Here is a 20,320-nt window from a genome sequence, read left to right on the forward strand (position 1 = left end):
TGGTGGATGGTGCCTTAGAGGAAAAGGGAATGACTGGTTCCTTCGCATGTTATATAGCTCTAATTGAATTAGGAGATGAGACCATAATGTTCAGGTGTCATATGTGTGCTGTGTTTTCCAGAAATACACAGTTCTGAAGAATAGTCTTGTGAGATAAAGTTTATTTACAGTGTGGTAAAAAAAAAAAAACCAACTAGGAATCTGTATTCAGTTGGAGGGAAAACCGAAGTTGTAAAGTACCAAAACTCAAGTTTTTCAGGGAGTCGTTTGCTTCTAGCTTTCCCCCAGACAGACGCCAGAAGTTACTCAGATCCCCAGGCTGTCTTTGTTTGCCAGGAACACCGCCAGTGCTGTAGCCATCACCACCAGCAGCACCGGGAGCCACTGGCCACACTGCCGCTGTGTGGAAGGAGGTGGAGACAGGAGAGAGCAGCTCTGAGTTAGGAGGAAAGATGGGCAAGAACAGTGTTTGGTGCTCTGACAGCAGAAAGCCCCACGTTGGTGGCAGAAAAGACATTTTTGCTTCAGTGTCTCTCCCACTTTCTGTCACCTCCCTTGAGATAAAACCATTTTACTAGTGGCCTAGAGACTCATATCCAGTAGGGGACAGATATTTAAATGCTGATATGAATATTTAAAGTAGAAAATAATTCACCAAAATAATACTCTCTTTGTGTCCCTCAATGCTTTTTAAGTCTTCCTCCTGCCCTTGCCATATTTTCATAATAAATCAAAAGAGCTCTTTTATACTTGAGCCAATACAGGTTATGTATAATTTTTCTGAAATGCTTGGGATTAGGAGTGTTTCAAATTTTACTTTTTTTTTTTCATTTTGTAACATTTGTATGGACTTTACCAGTTGAGCAGGCCTAATAAAAAGGCCCTAGATCACAAATCCCAAATGCTCTGAAACCATCTGCAGCTTTCAAGCATCGTGTTTGTGCATGCATAGTGTGTTTTGGGTCTAGAACATGTCAGGCTTTCAGAGTAGGCTCCATCTAGTGTGGGTGGATCATGGGCAGCATTTCGTCCATATTTATCCATAATATATTATTTCATAGCGCATATTGTTGGCATAAGTGGAACAGGGCAGGACGACCAGATGTTGGTGTGAACTGATGTGTTTTATCGGTAAGACTGGGCATGAAAAAGGAACTACCCCAGTGTCGTGTAGGGCTATGGAGAAGGATGGGCCCTCGTGGCTGTGGCTCAGGGCTTCTTGACAGTGCTGTAGCTTTCCAAGACAGGGGTGGTGCTTGTCATTGAGGATGTCTAGCTCTGAATGCAGCTCTCTGCACTGGGGACAACAGAACAAGGTGCCACTGTTCCAGTCTGGGACGTAACTCCGGAGGAGGACTGCCCTGAGTACCGTACTCCTTCACTTTTTTTAGTGAGCCATTCTCCCCGCTTTTCTCAGAGATTTTAGTTAGTCGTTTTCCTATCACATAGTTTATCTGGAATATGTTGAGTTATACGATTGGTTATGCTTCATATATTACATTTGACGCATGGAAATGCTTAATCTTTTACATTATTTGTTGTTGATATGTGCGTGTGTGTGTGTGCGTGTGTGCTGACACCACAGTGCAGGTGTGGGAGTTGGAAGGCACCCCTGGAATCACCTCTCTCCTTCTACCATGTGTGGGAGTTGGAAGGCAACCCTGGAATCACCTCTCTCCTACCATGTGGGTCCCAGGGATTGGATTCAGGTCATCAGGCTTGGCCGGGAGTTGGAAGGCAACCCCTGGAATCACCTCTCTCCTACCGTTTGGGTCCCAGGAATTAGATTCAGGTCATCAGGCTTGGCCGCAGGTGCCTTTATCTGCTGAGCCAGCTTACTGGCCCAATCCGTGCACATGCTTTTCTATGACTTTGTGAAAGTGTTTTGCAAGTGGGCATACTAAAACGTATTTCTTACAGCACGAAAGACTTAGCAGTAGTTGGAGGACAAGTCTCTCCTCCTTGGGAGCTAGCTGCTTCTGCACACTTCCAAGGGTGCGTGAGTTTGGAAGTATGTTCCTAGGGAAGCGTTTGTCATTTAAAAGATTCTATGTAAGATAAAAGCACTGTGACACTTTGTATGTGACAGAATTTAAGAAGTGAATGTGTTTAGTCAAATATTTTTATCTTCTGGTTGACTTATAATAGTCTATCAATATAACCTTGATAGTGGTTCTTATCAGTTAGGAAGGAGAAAGATTGCAAGTCTATTCAAGAGCAAAGAAATTTGTATAAGAAAATGAACACCTCTGGGCATCTAGTCACAATTTAAGCTTGGACGTTCCTGCCTTCCAGTTGCCTCCCAGAAGGTTTCCCTGCTCTTTACAGTCTAGATCAGTGGTTCTCAACCTTCCTCACACTGGGACCCTTTTTATATAGGTCCTCATGTTGGGGTGACCCCCACCTATAAAATTATTTTGTTGCTACTTCAAAACTGTATTTTTGCTACTGTTACAAATCATAATGTAAATATCTGATATGCAAGATATCTGATATGCAACCCATAGGTTGAGAACCACGAGTCTAGATCAACCCTCACAATCTGGATGAGTGCTCAGTCTGGATGAGCACTCAGTCTGGATGAGCACTCACAGTCTAGATCAACCCTCATAGTCTGGATGAGTGCTCAGTCTGGATGAGCACTCACAGTCTGGATGAGCACTCACAGTCTGGATGAGCACTCACAGTCTGGATGAGCACTCACAGTCTGGATGAGCACTCACAGTCTGGATGAGCACTCACGGTCTGGATGAGCACTCACGGTCTGGATGAACACTCACAGTCTGGATGAGCACTCAGTCTGGATGAGCACTCACGGTCTGGATGAGCACTCACGGTCTGGATGAGCACTCACGGTCTGGATGAGCACTCACGGTCTGGATGAGCACTCACAGTCTGGATGAACACTCACGGTCTGGATGAGCACTCACGGTCTGGATGAGCACTCACAGTCTGGATGAACACTCACAGTCTGGATGAGCACTCAGTCTGGATGAGCACTCACGGTCTGGATGAGCACTCACGGTCTGGATGAGCACTCAGTCTGGATGAGCACTCACGGTCTGGATGAGCACTCACGGTCTGGATGAGCACTCACAGTCTGGATGAGCACTCAGTGTGGATGAGCACTCACGGTCTGGATGAGCACTCACAGTCTGGATGAACACTCACAGTCTGGATGAGCACTCACGGTCTGGATGAGCACTCACGGTCTGGATGAGCACTCACGGTCTGGATGAGCACTCAGTCTGGATGAGCACTCACGGTCTGGATGAGCACTCAGTCTGGATGAGCACTCACAGTCTGGATGAGCACTCAGTCTGGATGAGCACTCACGGTCTGGATGAGCACTCACGGTCTGGATGAGCACTCACGGTCTGGATGAGCACTCAGTCTGGATGAGCACTCACGGTCTGGATGAGCACTCAGTCTGGATGAACACTCACAGTCTGGATGAGCATTCACGGTCTGGATGAGCACTCAGTCTGGATGAACACTCACAGTCTGGATGAGCACTCACGGTCTGGATGAGCACTCAGTCTGGATGAACACTCACAGTCTGGATGAGCACTCACAGTCTGGATGAGCACTCACGGTCTGGATGAGCACTCAGTCTGGATGAGCACTCACAGTCTGGATGAGCACTCACGGTCTGGATGAGCACTCAGTCTGGATGAGCACTCACGGTCTGGATGAGCACTCAGTCTGGATGAGCACTCATGGTCTGGATGAGCACTCACAGTCTAGATCAACCCTCATAGTCTGGATGAGTGCTCAGTCTGGATGAGCACTCACAGTCTGGATGAGCACTCACAGTCTGGATGAGCACTCACAGTCTGGATGAGCACTCACAGTCTGGATGAGCACTCACGGTCTGGATGAGCACTCACGGTCTGGATGAACACTCACAGTCTGGATGAGCACTCAGTCTGGATGAGCACTCACGGTCTGGATGAGCACTCACGGTCTGGATGAGCACTCACGGTCTGGATGAGCACTCACGGTCTGGATGAGCACTCACAGTCTGGATGAACACTCACGGTCTGGATGAGCACTCACGGTCTGGATGAGCACTCACAGTCTGGATGAACACTCACAGTCTGGATGAGCACTCAGTCTGGATGAGCACTCACGGTCTGGATGAGCACTCACGGTCTGGATGAGCACTCAGTCTGGATGAGCACTCACGGTCTGGATGAGCACTCACGGTCTGGATGAGCACTCACAGTCTGGATGAGCACTCAGTGTGGATGAGCACTCACGGTCTGGATGAGCACTCACAGTCTGGATGAACACTCACAGTCTGGATGAGCACTCACGGTCTGGATGAGCACTCACGGTCTGGATGAGCACTCACGGTCTGGATGAGCACTCAGTCTGGATGAGCACTCACGGTCTGGATGAGCACTCAGTCTGGATGAGCACTCACAGTCTGGATGAGCACTCAGTCTGGATGAGCACTCACGGTCTGGATGAGCACTCACGGTCTGGATGAGCACTCACGGTCTGGATGAGCACTCAGTCTGGATGAGCACTCACGGTCTGGATGAGCACTCAGTCTGGATGAACACTCACAGTCTGGATGAGCATTCACGGTCTGGATGAGCACTCAGTCTGGATGAACACTCACAGTCTGGATGAGCACTCACGGTCTGGATGAGCACTCAGTCTGGATGAACACTCACAGTCTGGATGAGCACTCACAGTCTGGATGAGCACTCACGGTCTGGATGAGCACTCAGTCTGGATGAGCACTCACAGTCTGGATGAGCACTCACGGTCTGGATGAGCACTCAGTCTGGATGAGCACTCACGGTCTGGATGAGCACTCAGTCTGGATGAGCACTCACGGTCTGGATGAGCACTCACAGTCTGGATGAGCACTCACGGTCTGGATGAGCACTCACAGTCTGGATGAGCACTCACAGTCTGGATGAGCACTCAGTCTGGATGAGCACTCACAGTCTGGATGAGCACTCACGGTCTGGATGAGCACTCATGGTCTGGATGAGCACTCAGTCTGGATGAGCACTCACGGTCTGGATGAGCACTCACGGTCTGGATGAGCACTCACGGTCTGGATGAGCACTCACGGTCTGGATGAGCACTCACGGTCTGGATGAGCACTCACAGTCTGGATGAACACTCACGGTCTGGATGAGCACTCATGGTCTGGATGAGCACTCAGTCTGGATGAGCACTCATGGTCTGGATGAGCACTCAGTCTGGATGAGCACTCAGTCTGGATGAGCACTCACAGTCTGGATGAGCACTCACGGTCTGGATGAGCACTCAGTCTGGATGAGCACTCACAGTCTGGATGAGCACTCAGTCTGGATGAGCACTCACGGTCTGGATGAGCACTCAGTCTGGATGAGCACTCACGGTCTGGATGAGCACTCACGGTCTGGATGAGCACTCACAGTCTGGATGAGCACTCACGGTCTGGATGAGCACTCACGGTCTGGATGAGCACTCACAGTCTGGATGAGCACTCACAGTCTGGATGAGCACTCATGGTCTGGATGAGCACTCACAGTCTGGATGAGCACTCACGGTCTGGATGAGCACTCACGGTCTGGATGAGCACTCACGGTCTGGATGAGCACTCACGGTCTGGATGAACACTCACGGTCTGGATGAGCACTCATGGTCTGGATGAGCACTCAGTCTGGATGAGCACTCATGGTCTGGATGAGCACTCAGTCTGGATGAGCACTCAGTCTGGATGAGCACTCACAGTCTGGATGAGCACTCAGTCTGGATGAGCACTCACAGTCTGGATGAGCACTCAGTCTGGATGAGCACTCACGGTCTGGATGAGCACTCACGGTCTGGATGAGCACTCACGGTCTGGATGAACACTCACAGTCTGGATGAGCACTCATGGTCTGGATAAGCCCTTACACTGAGGTTGCCTCCTCACCTCCTTTTCCTTGGCCCGGAGCTGAGATGTCTCCTTTTGTAGCTGGTCTCTGAGCTCCCAGTCTTTCTCCTTCCCTGTACTCTCGGGCTTTGCTTCATCAAGGGAGAGCTTTGGATTCCACACAGGTAAAGCCTGATCTAGAAGAGCAGCAAGACCCTTGTTTGTGAGGGCTGGCCCTGTCATTGAGAATCCTCAGGGTTTGCAGACTAGGGAGATGGCAGGTTTGTCCTTGCCTTTGCTGAACGCAGTAGAACATTCTGCATTAAAGAGCTCTGGTGTGCCCTGTGGCCCGGACACACAGCTGGCCTCAGACTTCTTGAGCAAGGTTGACATCTCATTTTTCTTTGAACTTGTCTTAATCTGATCGTTTTAGTGAATACTTGCTAATTGAAATTATTTCTCTATTGTCATGATATCTAGGAGTTGTGAGAATAAAACAGCAGGCTGTGTGTTGTCCTTAACCGAGGAGCCGCTGGGGCCTGTGTGTGGCTGATGGGCCCCTGGCAGGCTTGGGCAGCAGACTGGTCAGGGCTAGAGTGAGCGAGAGGACTTGTGTGCTGTGTGGTTTGGGCTAAACTGGCTGTGATTTATAAAATCAACTGTGTAAAAACTGACATGAAATTATGAGTTCAAAATCAATTTATTGAAATGTTCAACACAGACAATGTTTTCAGAGAAAGTAGAAACCCTTTCCCAGTTTATGTACCTCTCAGAGTAGAAGGCTGCCTGAGATGTCCAGGTCAGAAACTTTTCCCTACCTCCCTGACGTCACAGACTCTGAGGAGTGGGTGGGACCCCAAGAAGTCATGTAGTCCATACCCAGCCTCTAGGCAGACAAAGGAAGAGCAACATTTAGTGCGAGTAAATTTGCTGACCTTTCTTTAAGAGTTTCTCCTGTTCTTGGTGGTGTAAGGACTGATTCTGAAGCAGACCTGTTGAGAGACAGACAGAGCCAGGGTCAGACATCCCAGATGTCACCATCTGTGAGGGACTGGATGCTGCTCCTCAGAATTTTTGTGTGGAAGTCCTCACTCCTGTGATGTGACATTTCCTGGAGATGAGTCTTTGAAAAGGTAACCAAGTGAAAGTAAGGTCATTAACACGGCCCTAGTCCAGATAACCGCTGCTCTTACAAGAAACACGTAGTCCCACATACACTCCAGGGAGAGCATGCGTAGACAAAGCCAGCCACCTGCACAGCTAAAGAGAAGTTGCCAAACCTCTGGACAGCTTGATTTTGAATGGCAGACTCCAGAAACGGCTTTTTTTTTTTCCGAGACAGGGTTTCTCTGTGGTTTTGGAGCCTGTCCTGGAACTAGCTCTTGTAGACCAGGCTGGTCTCGAACTCACAGAGATCCCCCTGCCTCTGCCTCTCAAGTGCTGGGATTAGAAATGGCGTGTTTTTGTCCAAGTCATTTCATTACAAATACACCGTCCTTATGTCAGCCTCTGTCTGTGAGTCTTTGCTTAATTGTGGCTGTAGGAGGAACTTGCTCTCAGATGACCTTCTACATGACAGTGACTACTTTTGCCTTGAATCTGCTGCTTTTTCTCTGTAGTAGTTATTGACTTGACACACATTGATTTCTTTTTCATGGAAGCCCCTACTGCTGGACTTGCTTAGAATGGAAGTTTCTTAAGAAACGATTGCTTTTGCTTATGGTGTGCCCCCAGTACATGTTTAGGGTGCCTGACTCATGTAGGGGTTGAATGAATGCTTATCGTCTGAACCAGCTCTAGCGAGAAAGATCTGAGTGACATGTTCATGTGAACACATGGAATGTATAACAAAAGAACCATCTTAGAACGCCTAATACTTCTTAAAATGGACAGTCCCAGGGCTGGGGCAATGGAAGAGCAAGAGGTCTTGCTGTACACACGTGAGGACCTGATTTAAATTGTCAGCATCCATGTAAAACAGGGCATGGCTTCTTGCTCCTGTTACCTTAATGTTGTCAGGTCCGGGGCAGAGGAGGGAAGATCACTGGGGCTTGCTGGCTAGCCTGGCTGGGAAACAGCGACTTACCCTTTCTCAGGGGACCAGGGCAGGGAGTGACACAGAAGATGCTCAACACCCTCCAGCCCCCTTGCCTCTGTGCACACTTCATGGGCTCCCATACACACCACACACATACACATAGCGTGCACACACACCGCATCACACATCACACATATATATCACAACTCTTCCTACATATCACACACACACACACACACACACACACACACACACACACACACACACACGCTGGAATTCTTGTAGGAATGTAAATGGTTGTCACTGACAAGGAGGAGACTAGAGAGGAAACACAAGAACAGATGCTAATATACAACTATACAACTCGGGGAAAGAAATCGACCATATAACTTGTGAGGAGCTATGCAAATGACCCTCCCTTTGCAGGAAGTGGGCTCGAGGCTGCCCTGAAGCAGGACACACCAGAGCCTGGGCCTCTGGCCTGCCTTCGAATGCCCTTTGTGGGCACACACACCGGAAGCTGCCTGTGCAGGTTTCAGGCTGTCAAGGACACTTACTCTGCAGCTGCTGTACTCTGCTCACCAGGACCTGTTTCTCCTCCTCTGACCGCTTTAGCCGATCTGAAAGTGAAAGAATGCGGACTGAAATAGAAGAGCACCAGAGGTGGAACCAAGAAGCACGTCCTGTCCTCTCCAGGGCCTTTCGGATCTGAAGAGGAAGGGCACCGTCGCACATGAACACACAGTGTTGCGTACACATGCCCCCGGGTCCCGTCAGCCCACACCGGCACTGCTGGGAAGCCTTTGTTCTGTCAGTGTTTGTGCTAACCTTTCCCTTTCAAATTAGGAATATGGCCTTGGCATGAGACTTGCGTGGGAGCAGCTGTGGTCTGGCCCACAGGGACAGGCCGGAGAAAAGAGCATACAAGGTCCTAGAGAAACCCAACTGATGTTCATTTAGAGTGATGAAGGTAGAGCCGCCTTTCCCTCCAGTAAAGATGGAATCATAAGGGCAAGCAGAAATGAAGACCAAAGCCTCCCCCCAGACTCCTTTCTCTGAGTTCTTTCAGCTGTGGTTCTCACGATCCTGGGACCCCCAAGAAGAGGAGTACCTAGTAGGTCCTGGTGTCGGAGCTCATTCAGCTGTGGTTCTCACCCCTGAAGTTGTGAGACCCCCCCAAGAAGAGGAGTACCTAGTAGGTCCTGGGTGTCGGAGCTCACTCAGCTGTGGTTCTTACCCCTGAAGTTGTGGGACCCCCAAGAAGAGTACCTAGTAGGTCCTGCGTGTGGGAGCTCTGCTGCTCTCGGTCCCCTTGCAGGCGCTCGATTGTGGCCTGCAGCTCCTGGTGCTCCTTTTCTAGAAGTCGCAGGGCCTGGTTCATCTGTGAGCCTCTGCTGTCTGCTCCCTGAGAGGAGGAGGCGGCACACAGTGGCAGGTCAGTGTGCGTGGAGATCGAGCAGGTGCCATGGAATAGAAGACAGCAGAACGTTAAGAGCCTGGGATGCAGGGACGTCTATCCTGCATGTTTCCAACAGCGCATCTGACTTGATATCTACAGGGGATAGTGTCCCAGCGCCTCGGCAGATCTCCAATCAAGTCAGAACTTTTCTAGATGTCCCACTGTGCCTTCACTTTCAGCATGATCAGTTGTGAGGAAGAGAGCCCTGTGCTGTGCACCCAGTGAGATCTGTGCCTCGAAGAGTTGCGCTCCCTCTCTCATCAGCTGTGTGTGTGTGTGTGTGTGTGTGTGTGTGTGGTTTCTGAGCTCTGTTGGGGGGAAATTGTAAAGATCCACTTTGGGGACAGATCTCAAAGTTCCAAACTAAATAAGTGAAATTTATGTGTTACTGAAGATTGTGGGGAGCCCCACCGGGGGTGCCATATATTACTGGGAAATTGGGGTCTCCTCTCTGAGTTCTTAGATTTGTTAATAAAAAAAAATTAACACTTCAAGGAAATTTCTTTTTGCAACAGTTAGGGCCCATTACAGTAAATCACAACCAATCAAAATGCATCCTTGTGGAGCCCAGTTTCAATGGATACATGTACAACATGTCTCCAGCACCTGAGGCTCAGGGAACAAACATTGCAGAAGACGCGCAGAAAGACAAAGAGCCAGAGGATCAGGGAGTTTGCTGTGAGAGCTCATCTCCTAGCAACATCAGAAATGACACCCGCAAAGTCTCCTCAACATGTCGGCTCAAATGTGCAGGGAACAAGGACGACATCAATGCTTAATGGGGCAAAGCCCACGAGGCTTCGACCCCACAAAACAACCACAGACAACTGAGGACAGCTGGGTCAGAGAGGAGGTCTCTCCCAGGGAAGAGCACCCTGAAATCATACATGCAAGTTCCTATTTGGGAATATATATATATGCACATACATCTATGCATGCAGTAATAATCTATGAAAAAGGCCATGAATTTTAAGGAAAGCAGGGAATGGTATATGGGAAGGTTTGGAGGGAGGAAAAGGAAGATAGAAATTAATTAAACTCTCAAGAATATAAAAATTGAAGAAAGATGGTTAATGTTAAAAAAAAACAGATTCTGAAAGAAGCTTTTTCTTAGTTAAAAAAGGAAAATACCCCAAACAATAACAACGGTAATGATGGGAGTACTGTAAAATCTCAGCAGCTGCCTCGAGGGCAGAGATGAGGAAGAGGAAAAGAAAGCCACGACTTTTGAGTTAGGGCTGGAGGCTTGGAGTTTTGGCAAACAGCCATATGGCAAAGAGGATCAACAGAGAATAACTTCAGAGAAAAAGAGTAAGAAAGCCCAGAGTGTTCTGGAAGCATACCTTGACTTTGGCAAGTATTAGAAAGAGAGAGGAGATGAAAGGTTACACTTTTCTGAGAAATTCAGAAAAATGGGCAGGCTTCCCGGGAAGGGAAAGTGCACCTCTTATTAAATGGTTGATTATTCTTCCTTCTTTGTCGTGGGTTAAGGTGACTCTGCCTTCCTGAGGGGTAATTAGCCAGATGATTGAACAACTCCAGTTGGTTAACTCTTGGTTTTAGATAGCTAGGAATGCTAGGTCTCCACCCAGGCCAGAGGTAACACACGCAAAGTAATTGTTAACCTGTATTAAGTGCTCATAGTACCATAGACTATGCTAAACACTTCGTGTGGCTATCCATATTTAACTCATGCAACAATACTGTGATATGAAGACTATCACCCTTATTTTGCTGACGAGGAAGCAGGCTTATCGAGAGTAATTAGGTTTTCTAAGGCGACAAATTGAAAGCATAGGAACTTTTGAGTATGTTAAGGGTTTACAGTAATTTGATGAGAAACACATTGGCAGGATGTGTTAATACCTGTAAATAAGTTAGTAACATTTAAGTTGTGCACTGCCGTACTCTGCTGGGATGGTGTCTGACTTAGGGTGCAATTCAGTGGCGGTTCCAGCCCAGGCATTTGTATCTGGCTAATGCCTTTCCAGTGGGTACTTAGTTCATTTGCATGAGCAGTGCAGGCATTAATTAAAGAATCACAGTTCAGAGGCAGAACAGTGGGTCTAGGACTCAGTGGGCCATGGGGTGAAGACTGGAAAGTTCCTTGTTGCACGTATGAAGCCTTTGGGGCCCAGCCCTGGAGCATCTTTTCTCCCCAGACCCTTTCCCTCACTCCTGCCCTCCCTCCCCTCCCATGCTAAGAGCCCAGTACCTGTAGTTTGGACTGAAGCACATGCAGTTGACTCTCCAGCTCCCTGTGCTGCTCCCCTAGGGTTCTCCAGTCCTCCTTAAGAGCCTCGTACTGACTCCTCCACTCTTCACACTTCTGCTCAGTGAAAGCCAGGGACAGCTGAAAGACCAGAGGAGAGTGTTCCCAAGGAGCAGACACTTAGAGAGAGTGAACACACTGAATTCTGCATTTGCTTATATTGTAGTTTAAAATGCAGGATGAGCTTGAGGAGCATGGTCTCTGGAGTGTGTAGTTGGCCACCTTGCTCTGGGGACTGTTCCCTGCCCTTGGGGTTCTGGCTCCCAGAGCTGCACAGCGTCCCCACCTACGTAGTGTTCCCATCTGCAACAAGTCCCCACCTGCACAGTGTCCCCACGTCCCCACCTGCACAGCATCCCCACCTGTTCAGCGTCCCCATCTGCTCAGTGTCCCCACATACACAGCATCTCCACCTGCACAGCGTCCCCAACGGCACAGCGTCCCCACCTGCTCAGCATCCCCACATGCACAGCATCTCCACCTGCACAGTGTCCCCACCTGCTCAGCGTCCCCACCTGCACAGTGTCCCCACCTGCTCAGCGTCCCCACCTGCACACTCTGAAGTTGCCGCTCCGCACTTATTTTCTCCTCCAGCACTTTCTGCAGCGACTCCTTAGCCTTCTGCTCATAATTGCTTCTCTGGTCTTCCATCTCCAGCAGCACCTTCTTCATTCCCCAGGGAGTGTGTTTCTGTAAACCAGAAGCAATCCGACAAATACACAGTGAACTTCTGCCTATCCGACAGCTGGGACACACACAGGGAATGATGCAGGTCCTGTCCCCAGGGCAGAGACATCAGTAGTCTGGTAGGCCTTTTCTTCAGGCTGGAGCTGAGCAGAGGAATCCCTTAGGGTGTCTGAGAGGTGCCTGCCATTGGCAGGGTACTTCTGCAGCTGCCTCCTCCTCTGTCCTCTCAGCTGGTTCGCCTCTGCTGAGCTCCAGACTCAGAGCATGTACCAGGTCTGTTAAATCTCCCCTAACTCCTCCATCCCCAGCTCTGGTGGCTTTGCTGAGCACTGACGTACTGGCATTCGTGAGCATGGGACCCATTCCTCACTGCTCCACTCTTGGATGGATCTCCCTCACTGCACTGGAAACATTTTCCAAATGGAGATACACTGCTGCCTGAAAGAAAACGTCCCGGGACTCTAAGGGCCTACTTAGTGTTCTAAAAGTCGTGTTACATCTGCATTAAATGTTCCCCTGGTTTGGTTTTTTGTTTGTTTGTTTGTTTGTTTATGACAGGGTTTCTCTGTGTTACAGCCCTGGCTGGCCTGGAACTCACGCTGTAGACCAGGCTGGCCTAGAACTCATAGAGATCCTCCTACCTCTGCCTCCCAAGTGATGGGACTAAAGGCGTGCACCACGACTGTCAGGTAAAATGTTTCCCCTGGTTTTATGACCAAGGAAAATACCCCCAAACCAGATAAACTAGATTTGTCGATCCTCTGAAGTTGGGTGCCTGTGTTTCACCTTTTGGGTTTGATTTGTGAGGAAGGCAGGCAGGTTTCACAGTTAGTGCCAGACCCGTCAGGGAGAACCCAGAGAACGGAGACGGAGGAAGGAGCATTAGGAGCCATTTTTGTTTCACTTTGGGATTGTCAGAAATTTTGTATTTGTATCTGAAAGGGTGCTCTGCTTTTTTGGGTTTTTCATTAAAAATCAAACCAGAGAGAGACTGGTTGAAGTCAGGCATGGTGGTATCCTAGTTATAGAACTTAATAACAGTCGTCGCCGACCTGCTTCCTTTCCAATAGAAAATCGAAGAGTACCTGAGCACACTTGCTTATGCCTGTAACTCCAGCACTGGGAGGCTGGTGGGAGGATCACAAGTTCAAGGCCAGCTTAAGGATGAGACCTTTCTCAAACAACAAACTAAAGACTTGCAATCTGGCTTGCTTGATGGCCTCTTACAAGTTTGGTTGGCATATTTTAGTTAATAAGAGCCTAACAAAGCAGCTCACGTTGGAAAGCGAGCAGATGTGTAGGCCAGGAAGCCTACAGACAATATAAGCTGTTCCCAGCCATGTAGGAAAGTGCTGATCCCTCTAGCTCTAAATGAGAGAAGCCCACCCATTCCCTACTTACCTACTTTTCCTTTAATATTTGTGTGTGTGTGTGTGTGTGTGTGTACACGTACTTGTCATAGAATGTGAGCAGAGGTCAGGACAATTTGTGAAGGGGTTCATTTCTCTCCTCCTACAACGTGGATTCCAGGGATCGAACTCAGGTTGTCAGGTTTGGTGGCAAGGGCTCTCATTTCGGAAGCCCTCTTGCTGGTCCCTGCTCTCCCACTTTCTTTCTACCTGTCAGGGGAACTATTTTTTTTTTTGTAACCTGAAATTAGGCCAAATCAAGAGATCACTGAAGCCAAATATTAACAAGGAAAACCAGGATTCCCTTCTTCCAGACTCTTGTGCCCCTTGCTTCCTCCAGGTTGCTAAAAACAACTCGTTCCCAAGATCAATGTCATTTTTGCAGATTCCTGTCATGTCTTCTTCCCTTGCTGTCAGGTTGGGCCTCTGGAGACTGCGCGGCACACACCTTAAGGACCGTTCCCCACATCTCCGTAGGAGCCAACATCACGCCTAGTGCTGGGTTTCCTTCCCGGGCTACAGCGGTGCATGCTAGGATACAGAAGGAATCGTGGAGATAGTGACGTAGCTAACTAGGGACCCATGTGAGAACGGACAAGAGTGGGGGTGTGGCAGTCTCCATCTGCTGGCGTGTTTAGAAGGCAGGAGGAAGACTCAAACGTTCTCATCCTATTGACATCAATGTGGTAGAGTGTTCTTCAGAGCGCTTACCTGCATGCAGGTGTAGAGCTGGTTTTCCAGGGACCTTAGTTTGCCCTTCAGTTTGTCTTCATTAAGCTGCCCCTGAAGTAAACAGGATGAGTTAGTAAAGTAAGGCCTGAAAACACAGACACGGCTGAAGCTTGTTACCATGGGGTTCTGTGGGTTGCCGTGGGTGCCGGCAGGCTGAACCCTTGCAAGTGCAGAGACAGCTGAGGATCTCTCAGGGGAAGTTAGCCTTCTCCCTCTCTCTGCTAGGTCAAGGGCCATCCAAACTGGTCCCCAGACTCTCTTTGTACTTTGAGTTTCTCTATCAAGTGGCCCAGGCAGCAGAGAAGACCACCGGCAGGGAGGGTCCTAAGCTGTCATTTCTTTCCTCCCCACCTCTGTTGCTCCTGGGGAGAATCTGTGTTTGCTACATTGTCCTGTTTGTTGCTCCTGGGGAGAAGCTGTGTGTTGCTACAATGTTCTGTCCATTGCTCCTGGGGAGAATCTGTATTTGCTACAATGTCCTGTTACGGGCTGATTGAACTGTGTTTGCCCTTCAGGCCGGAAGGCTGCAGAGAGCTGAAGTACTCCAGGATGGAACCACATTTGAAGGTAAGCCTTCAAAGAAGTTAACATGATCTTGTTTTATAAAACAAGATCAGAGTGCCAGGATACACCGAGGGGAGAGCACCTGACGACAAGAGGGTATCTGCAAACCAAGAGAGACAAGGGGAGAGCCTGGCACTGGTGACACTGGTGGCATACCTTGATCTCAGGCCGGGCAGGGCTGTGGGGCAGAGGTCTCTGTAGGGGTGGCCCTTCCATTGCACACGCCTCATATCCACTGAGGATTAGTTCCTAGAACCCCTCAGAATGCTCAAGTCCCAGTGTGTAGCACTTACCAATAGCCTATGTACACCTTCCTATATGCTTAAAACCGTCTCTGGCTCACTCACAGTAAAGTGGAAACACGGCGTAAATGTATAATGTATTGACTTGAGACTAATTACATGAAAAACAAGAAAACCAGGATTTTTTTCCTTCAATTATTCTTGATCCAGTGTTGGATGAATCTGAGGCTGTGGAACCTGTGGCTGTGGAGGACTCTGACTGTACTCTTTTGTGTGTGTGTGCACGTGTGTATGTGCACATGCGCGTGCATGCGTGTCCTTACCTCCTTGACAGGACATCAGTGAGAAAGTGAAAAAAGTGAGAAATGAACTTAGAGATATTAAGCAGAGTAGGAGTGGGCCCAGGGAGGGGTAAGGGGGCTTCTGGGAAAGTCACGGAGGTATTCAAAAGCTGGGTCTATCTAATGGTCTCATCTGTCTGCCCTCCCCATCACCCCCAGCGTGCCCCAGGTCTTGTGGTGCCTGAGGGAACTTTAAGGCATTCCTTGATCTATGAGCAAGTGGAGAAGGGTGGGTAGAGGTGCAATTCTGGTTTTCAGTCTTTTACATTTCATGTACATTGTTGCTTCTACCTGTAGACATCCCCTTTGCCAGATTGAGTTTTACCCCAGGTGTATCTGGCTGGGGCCCTGGGGGTGCTGTTAACAAGAACATGGTTTTTTTGTTTTGTTTTGTTTTGTTTTGTTTTTTGTTTTAGAGATACGGTCATGAACCTATAAGTGGTTTTCACGTTTCTTTATCTGGCTTCTCCACCCTACTCCTGTGGGACTCTTGAGGAGCCTTTCTCCAGTCCTGGATGCTGTGGCTCCTGTCATTGGCGAACAGTTCCAATACTCTTGGTAGGCCACGGCTGTAAAGACTAGGGGCAGAAGAGGGCTTCTGGGGTGAGGGGGGCCTCCGGTGCTGGGACTCGAGGTGCCTGGGGAAGGCAGGAAGTGGTATCACAGAGCTCCTGTTTTCATCGTACTTGTCTAAGTCTTCTAACCGTGGGGACCAGGGGGAGACCCCACCCGTTCTGCTTCCTGTGTTACTCAGCTGGACCTTGCAAAAAGCAAAAGCCTTTGCCAAAACCAATTTTTTAAAGTCCCTCCTATTATTAATGTTTTTCTCAGCCGCATGTGGGAAAGCGTCGAGAGTAAGAGATTTGGCATTTACAATAACCACAGGGCTTGAGACAAATGAGAGGAGGACAAAGGCTCCCACTGTTCAGGCCCAGGCCTAACTGGTAGAGCAGCTACATTCCCCAGAGGGGCCTGTTCATTGTCAGTCTGCAGGCCCTGAACCCAGCTAGCCCCGCCCTGCCACCCTCTGTGCTGGTCTCCCAAGAGACTCTGCCAGCTACACCCACCAAGTTTAAAGATTGCCGCCTTATAGCCTGGAAGAAACACAGGCTCCAGACAGTATCCTGGAAATGTCCTCTAGGTAGTTCCCTAGTCTGTAGGATCACTTTCATTCAATATTTTCCTCTTCCAAGTATTTGCGCATTTCAACCCAACCCCAGATTATTTTTCCATTTATGTTGCAATACAAGATGATTCATGGTAGCCCCTTCAAGTAGGGATAGGGGCTGCCACCCAAGTCTACGGCATGAACAAAATACCTGGCCCACAGCTCCAGACTCCCTAAGGCAAGCAGAAATGTTGAAGCCAAGTTGCTGCAAATAGAACAGCCCCTTACCCCCCCCCCCCCAGTCTCCCCATGCTGACTTTAGTGTTGGAGACTTAAGAAGTTCTACAGGCTGCTGTGGACCCTATCCAGGAGTCTGGATCTCCTCAGACAGGCCACCCTGGTGGGGAAAGGCAATGGGAAGACCACACACACCTGGTGCTGGTCCGTCCCCTGCCTCATATCTATTTCCAGAAACAGCACACCTCACCCTGGAAGCCTTAGCCCATGGCTCATCTCTGCTCTCACAGAGTTTGCATAGGGTGCAGAGCCAGTTCCCCCTGTGCTGTCATCTCAAGCTCTCAGTTCCGCTTCGCAGATCCACCCCAGCTTCCTCTCCTGCATAGCTGCATCTGTTCTAGTGGTCAGACCCAGCTCTGGGTTCCCAGCAGCTCCAGGGAGTGTCTCGGGGGGCACTGACTCTGGGGCTTTGATGGAGAGCTTGCCGTGAACATCATCTCTACATGAGAAGCTGGAGATTCATACACGGAATCAAATGGAAGGACAAAGACGACACTTGGCTGAGGTCCAAGTCCCAATGCTGGTCTCGTTCATTCAAGTATTTTCTCAAAATCACCAAATGGGGCCACTGTTTCTCTAATATTGAGACCTTCTTGGGAGGGATGGAGTTGAAGTGTTTTGTTTTGGGAGAAGCAAGGACTCTCAACTGAACAGCTAACAATGACTTTTCTTAAATACAGGAAGCTGGGAGCGTGGGGTGGGAGGATGAAGAAAAGGGTGAATGTGAGAGCTGGGAAGGGTAGGAAGGTGGGAGAGAGGAAACGAAGGCCAGAGGAGCCACAACTCTTTGTGTGGAGCCCGGGGTAACATAACGCCCCCTCCAAGTTTATGGTTAAATGGCTGAAAAAACAACAGCAGCAGCAGCAGCAACAACAACAGCCAAACAGGGTCTCAACATACAGCCCAGGCTGGCCTGAAGTTTAGAATCCTCTTGCCTCAAACTCCTGAGCGCTACATAAATAGCTCTTAATGTATCTGCCTCACCTCCACTCTCTAAGCACAGCTGACCTAGGCTCCTCTAGGCCTCTCTAGGGCTCTACCCCTCACTCAGCCACAGGCCTTCGTTTAGATAAACTACAAGCACAGACCAGATTCTTCCCCTTCGGAAAGACAAGCAGGCATGGCAGAATAAGTAAGGTCCTGCTTTCAACTCTGAGTGAATGTTAACTTCCGCCCCGCTTCCTGCCTGTGACTGTGTTTCTCAACCGGGGGTGGCATGCGATCTCATGGGTCCTCAGTACAAGGTATCTGCTGTGACACATATGCACATCCACATACAGATATGCACGTGTGTTTTCTACGATGGAGTCTGCACATTGAGTCTGAAACAAACCTTGACAGTGAAGGGTCAAGCCTCCTGTTCTGAAAGTGTGAGAGAGGTATTTCTTTGACGCTCTTCAGATGGGACCCCTTCCTGTCCGTCACACTGTGCTACACCCAGTGCTTTGCCACACCCAGGCCTGTAAATATCCTAATTCCTTAAACACTCTTCTGCTTGCCCCCATCATCGAGCCACTCCTGAGCTGGTGAGCTGCTACTCACCCCTAAGACCCAGCAAAAATGGCCTCTTTCCACAGAGCCTTCCTTTCTCCACCTCAGACAGAATCGCTGTCTTTTCTGTCGGGCTGCGCACACACTCGCAGCCTGGTCTCACTAGAGCTGCCTGCTGTGTCTCTCCCTTGCTGAGCCGTGAGTCTTTCAGGTAAGGACTCGGTTTCGTTTTGTCCTGAACCCCCAGCCTAGAGTTGGACGATACCGAGCATCTTATAAACCAATGGGGGAGATGATCTCAATTTAGCTCAGCCACTGGAGTGCCCGGCTGCGGACTCTGGCTCCTGCTCTGCCAGTGGAAAAGGCAAACAGGGCCTGCACCAGAGAGACTCCGAATCCAGGCTCAGTGACTGGTGTAAGGAGGGATGACTTGGCTCCGAGGGGGCGTGGTGGCCGTCTGTGTCACCACAAACCTCTGGGAGTGTTCCAGCTGCCCCCCTTCATTTCTTTAAGCATAAACCTTCCTACAGTGAGCTGCGGGGAGGCCTGGGAGGCTGCATGTTCTGGCTGAACACACCTGCTGCCTTAGACTTTGGTGGCACCAACTTATCCTTTGCTGAACACAGGAGGGTTCTACAGACTCTTTGAAGGGATCTATCTGCAAGGCCTTTCCCTTTTCAGGACATTCTCCATGACACTGACTGCTTTCAAATGCTTCAATTGAAAGAGTGCTCACAAGAGGTTGAACTGAGAAGGAAATAGAGTTTAGGTGTCTTCTGTTCAGCTAGTATTTGTCTGCAGCTCATTCCTGTTTGATCCGGAAAGCCCCAATTCTCTCTCCAAACCCTGCCCTCTCAGAGTCTCCAAAAGTGCTAAGAAGGCCAGTTGTGTATTGTTGCAGCAGCAGCTCCTCGATGTAAGATTCTCCTCTGTATGCTGTGAATATCATTGGTTAATAAAGAAATTGCTTTGGACCTATAGCAGAGCTATAGGGGAACAGAACTAGGTGGGGGAAACTAAACTAGAATGTTGGAGAAGAAAGGAGGCGGAGTCAGAGAGAAGCCATGTAGTCCCACCAGAGCCAGAGGGAACTCTAGCCAGTAAGTCACAGCCACGTGGTGATACACAGATGAATAGAAGTGGATTAAATTAATATGTAAGAGTCAGCCAATAAGAAGCTAGAGCTAATGGGCGAAGCAGTGATTTAATTAATGTGGTTTCTGTGTGATTATTTCAGGGCTAAGTGGTCGGGAACCAACAAGCGGCCCCCCTCCCTACAACAATTAGGCCAAGAAGTTATTGAATTAATACAGTTTCTGTGTGATTATTTCAGTTTCTGGGCAGCCGGGAAACAAACAAGTGGCCTCCTCCAACAGTTCCTCCCCTGAAGTTGCCAGTAGCCCAAGACCCCTCCTAAAGTGGTCAGTTTTTGACTATACCTGGGCTTATGGAGGACATCATCACCCCTTGCCAACAGGGTATATAGCTCCCTGCTTTAGCTTGGCTGTGTGACTTCTCCAGGCCTTGCTCAAATATACCTGTTCTTTTACTTTTTAATTCAACTTGATCTGGCTTACTGCATTGGTGGAGAAACCTATTGTCATGTTACAGAAAACCCACTACTAACTAGGTATTGAGACTGTCCAACCATGTACTTCTCTAATTTCTCCTTTTTGAAACAAAGCTTTCCATTAAAATACATAACTTAAGTTAGCATATGATGCTTGATTGTTGTTATTTCTAAATTAATATTCATAAATTTCCATTTTAAGTTTTAAATTGGCAAATTCTAATATGGTACCCATCAGAAGTTC

The 20,320-nt window shown here is 48.9% G+C and overlaps 2 protein-coding genes across 8 annotated transcripts in view; one reads left to right on the forward strand and one right to left on the reverse strand.

Moving 5' to 3' along the window:
• Positions 1–20,320, forward strand: part of C10H1orf74 (chromosome 10 C1orf74 homolog) — a 126,852-nt gene that overhangs the window by 1,918 nt on the left and 104,614 nt on the right. For 3 of the 6 annotated variants that reach the window (XR_012912132.1, XR_012912133.1, XR_012912134.1), the window contains exons 3-4: positions 14,979–15,030; positions 16,027–18,717. The exons of 2 other annotated variants lie outside the window; for them this stretch is intronic. The gene's annotated coding sequence lies outside the window, so the exon portion shown is untranslated. The remainder of the gene's footprint in view (positions 1–14,978; positions 15,031–16,026; positions 18,718–20,320) is intronic. One more of the 6 variants, XR_012912131.1, reaches the window with a different exon arrangement.
• Traf3ip3 (TRAF3 interacting protein 3) overlaps positions 145–20,320 on the reverse strand; it is a 28,125-nt gene continuing 7,949 nt past the window's right edge. The window contains exons 8-16 of one of the 2 annotated variants that reach the window (XM_075989525.1): positions 14,443–14,514; positions 12,185–12,325; positions 11,579–11,716; positions 9,174–9,309; positions 8,462–8,524; positions 6,802–6,858; positions 5,927–6,063; positions 1,191–1,297; positions 145–403 (exon numbers count right to left, since the gene is read on the reverse strand). In XM_075989525.1, the coding sequence (XP_075845640.1) occupies positions 307–403; positions 1,191–1,297; positions 5,927–6,063; positions 6,802–6,858; positions 8,462–8,524; positions 9,174–9,309; positions 11,579–11,716; positions 12,185–12,325; positions 14,443–14,514 (948 nt within the window). In that variant the 3' untranslated portion in view covers positions 145–306. The remainder of the gene's footprint in view (positions 404–1,190; positions 1,298–5,926; positions 6,064–6,801; positions 6,859–8,461; positions 8,525–9,173; positions 9,310–11,578; positions 11,717–12,184; positions 12,326–14,442; positions 14,515–20,320) is intronic. The other variant, XM_075989524.1, reaches the window with a different exon arrangement.

The sequence above is a fragment of the Microtus pennsylvanicus genome, chromosome 10, assembly GCF_037038515.1.
Source record: "Microtus pennsylvanicus isolate mMicPen1 chromosome 10, mMicPen1.hap1, whole genome shotgun sequence".
Taxonomy (NCBI): Eukaryota; Metazoa; Chordata; class Mammalia; order Rodentia; family Cricetidae; genus Microtus; species Microtus pennsylvanicus.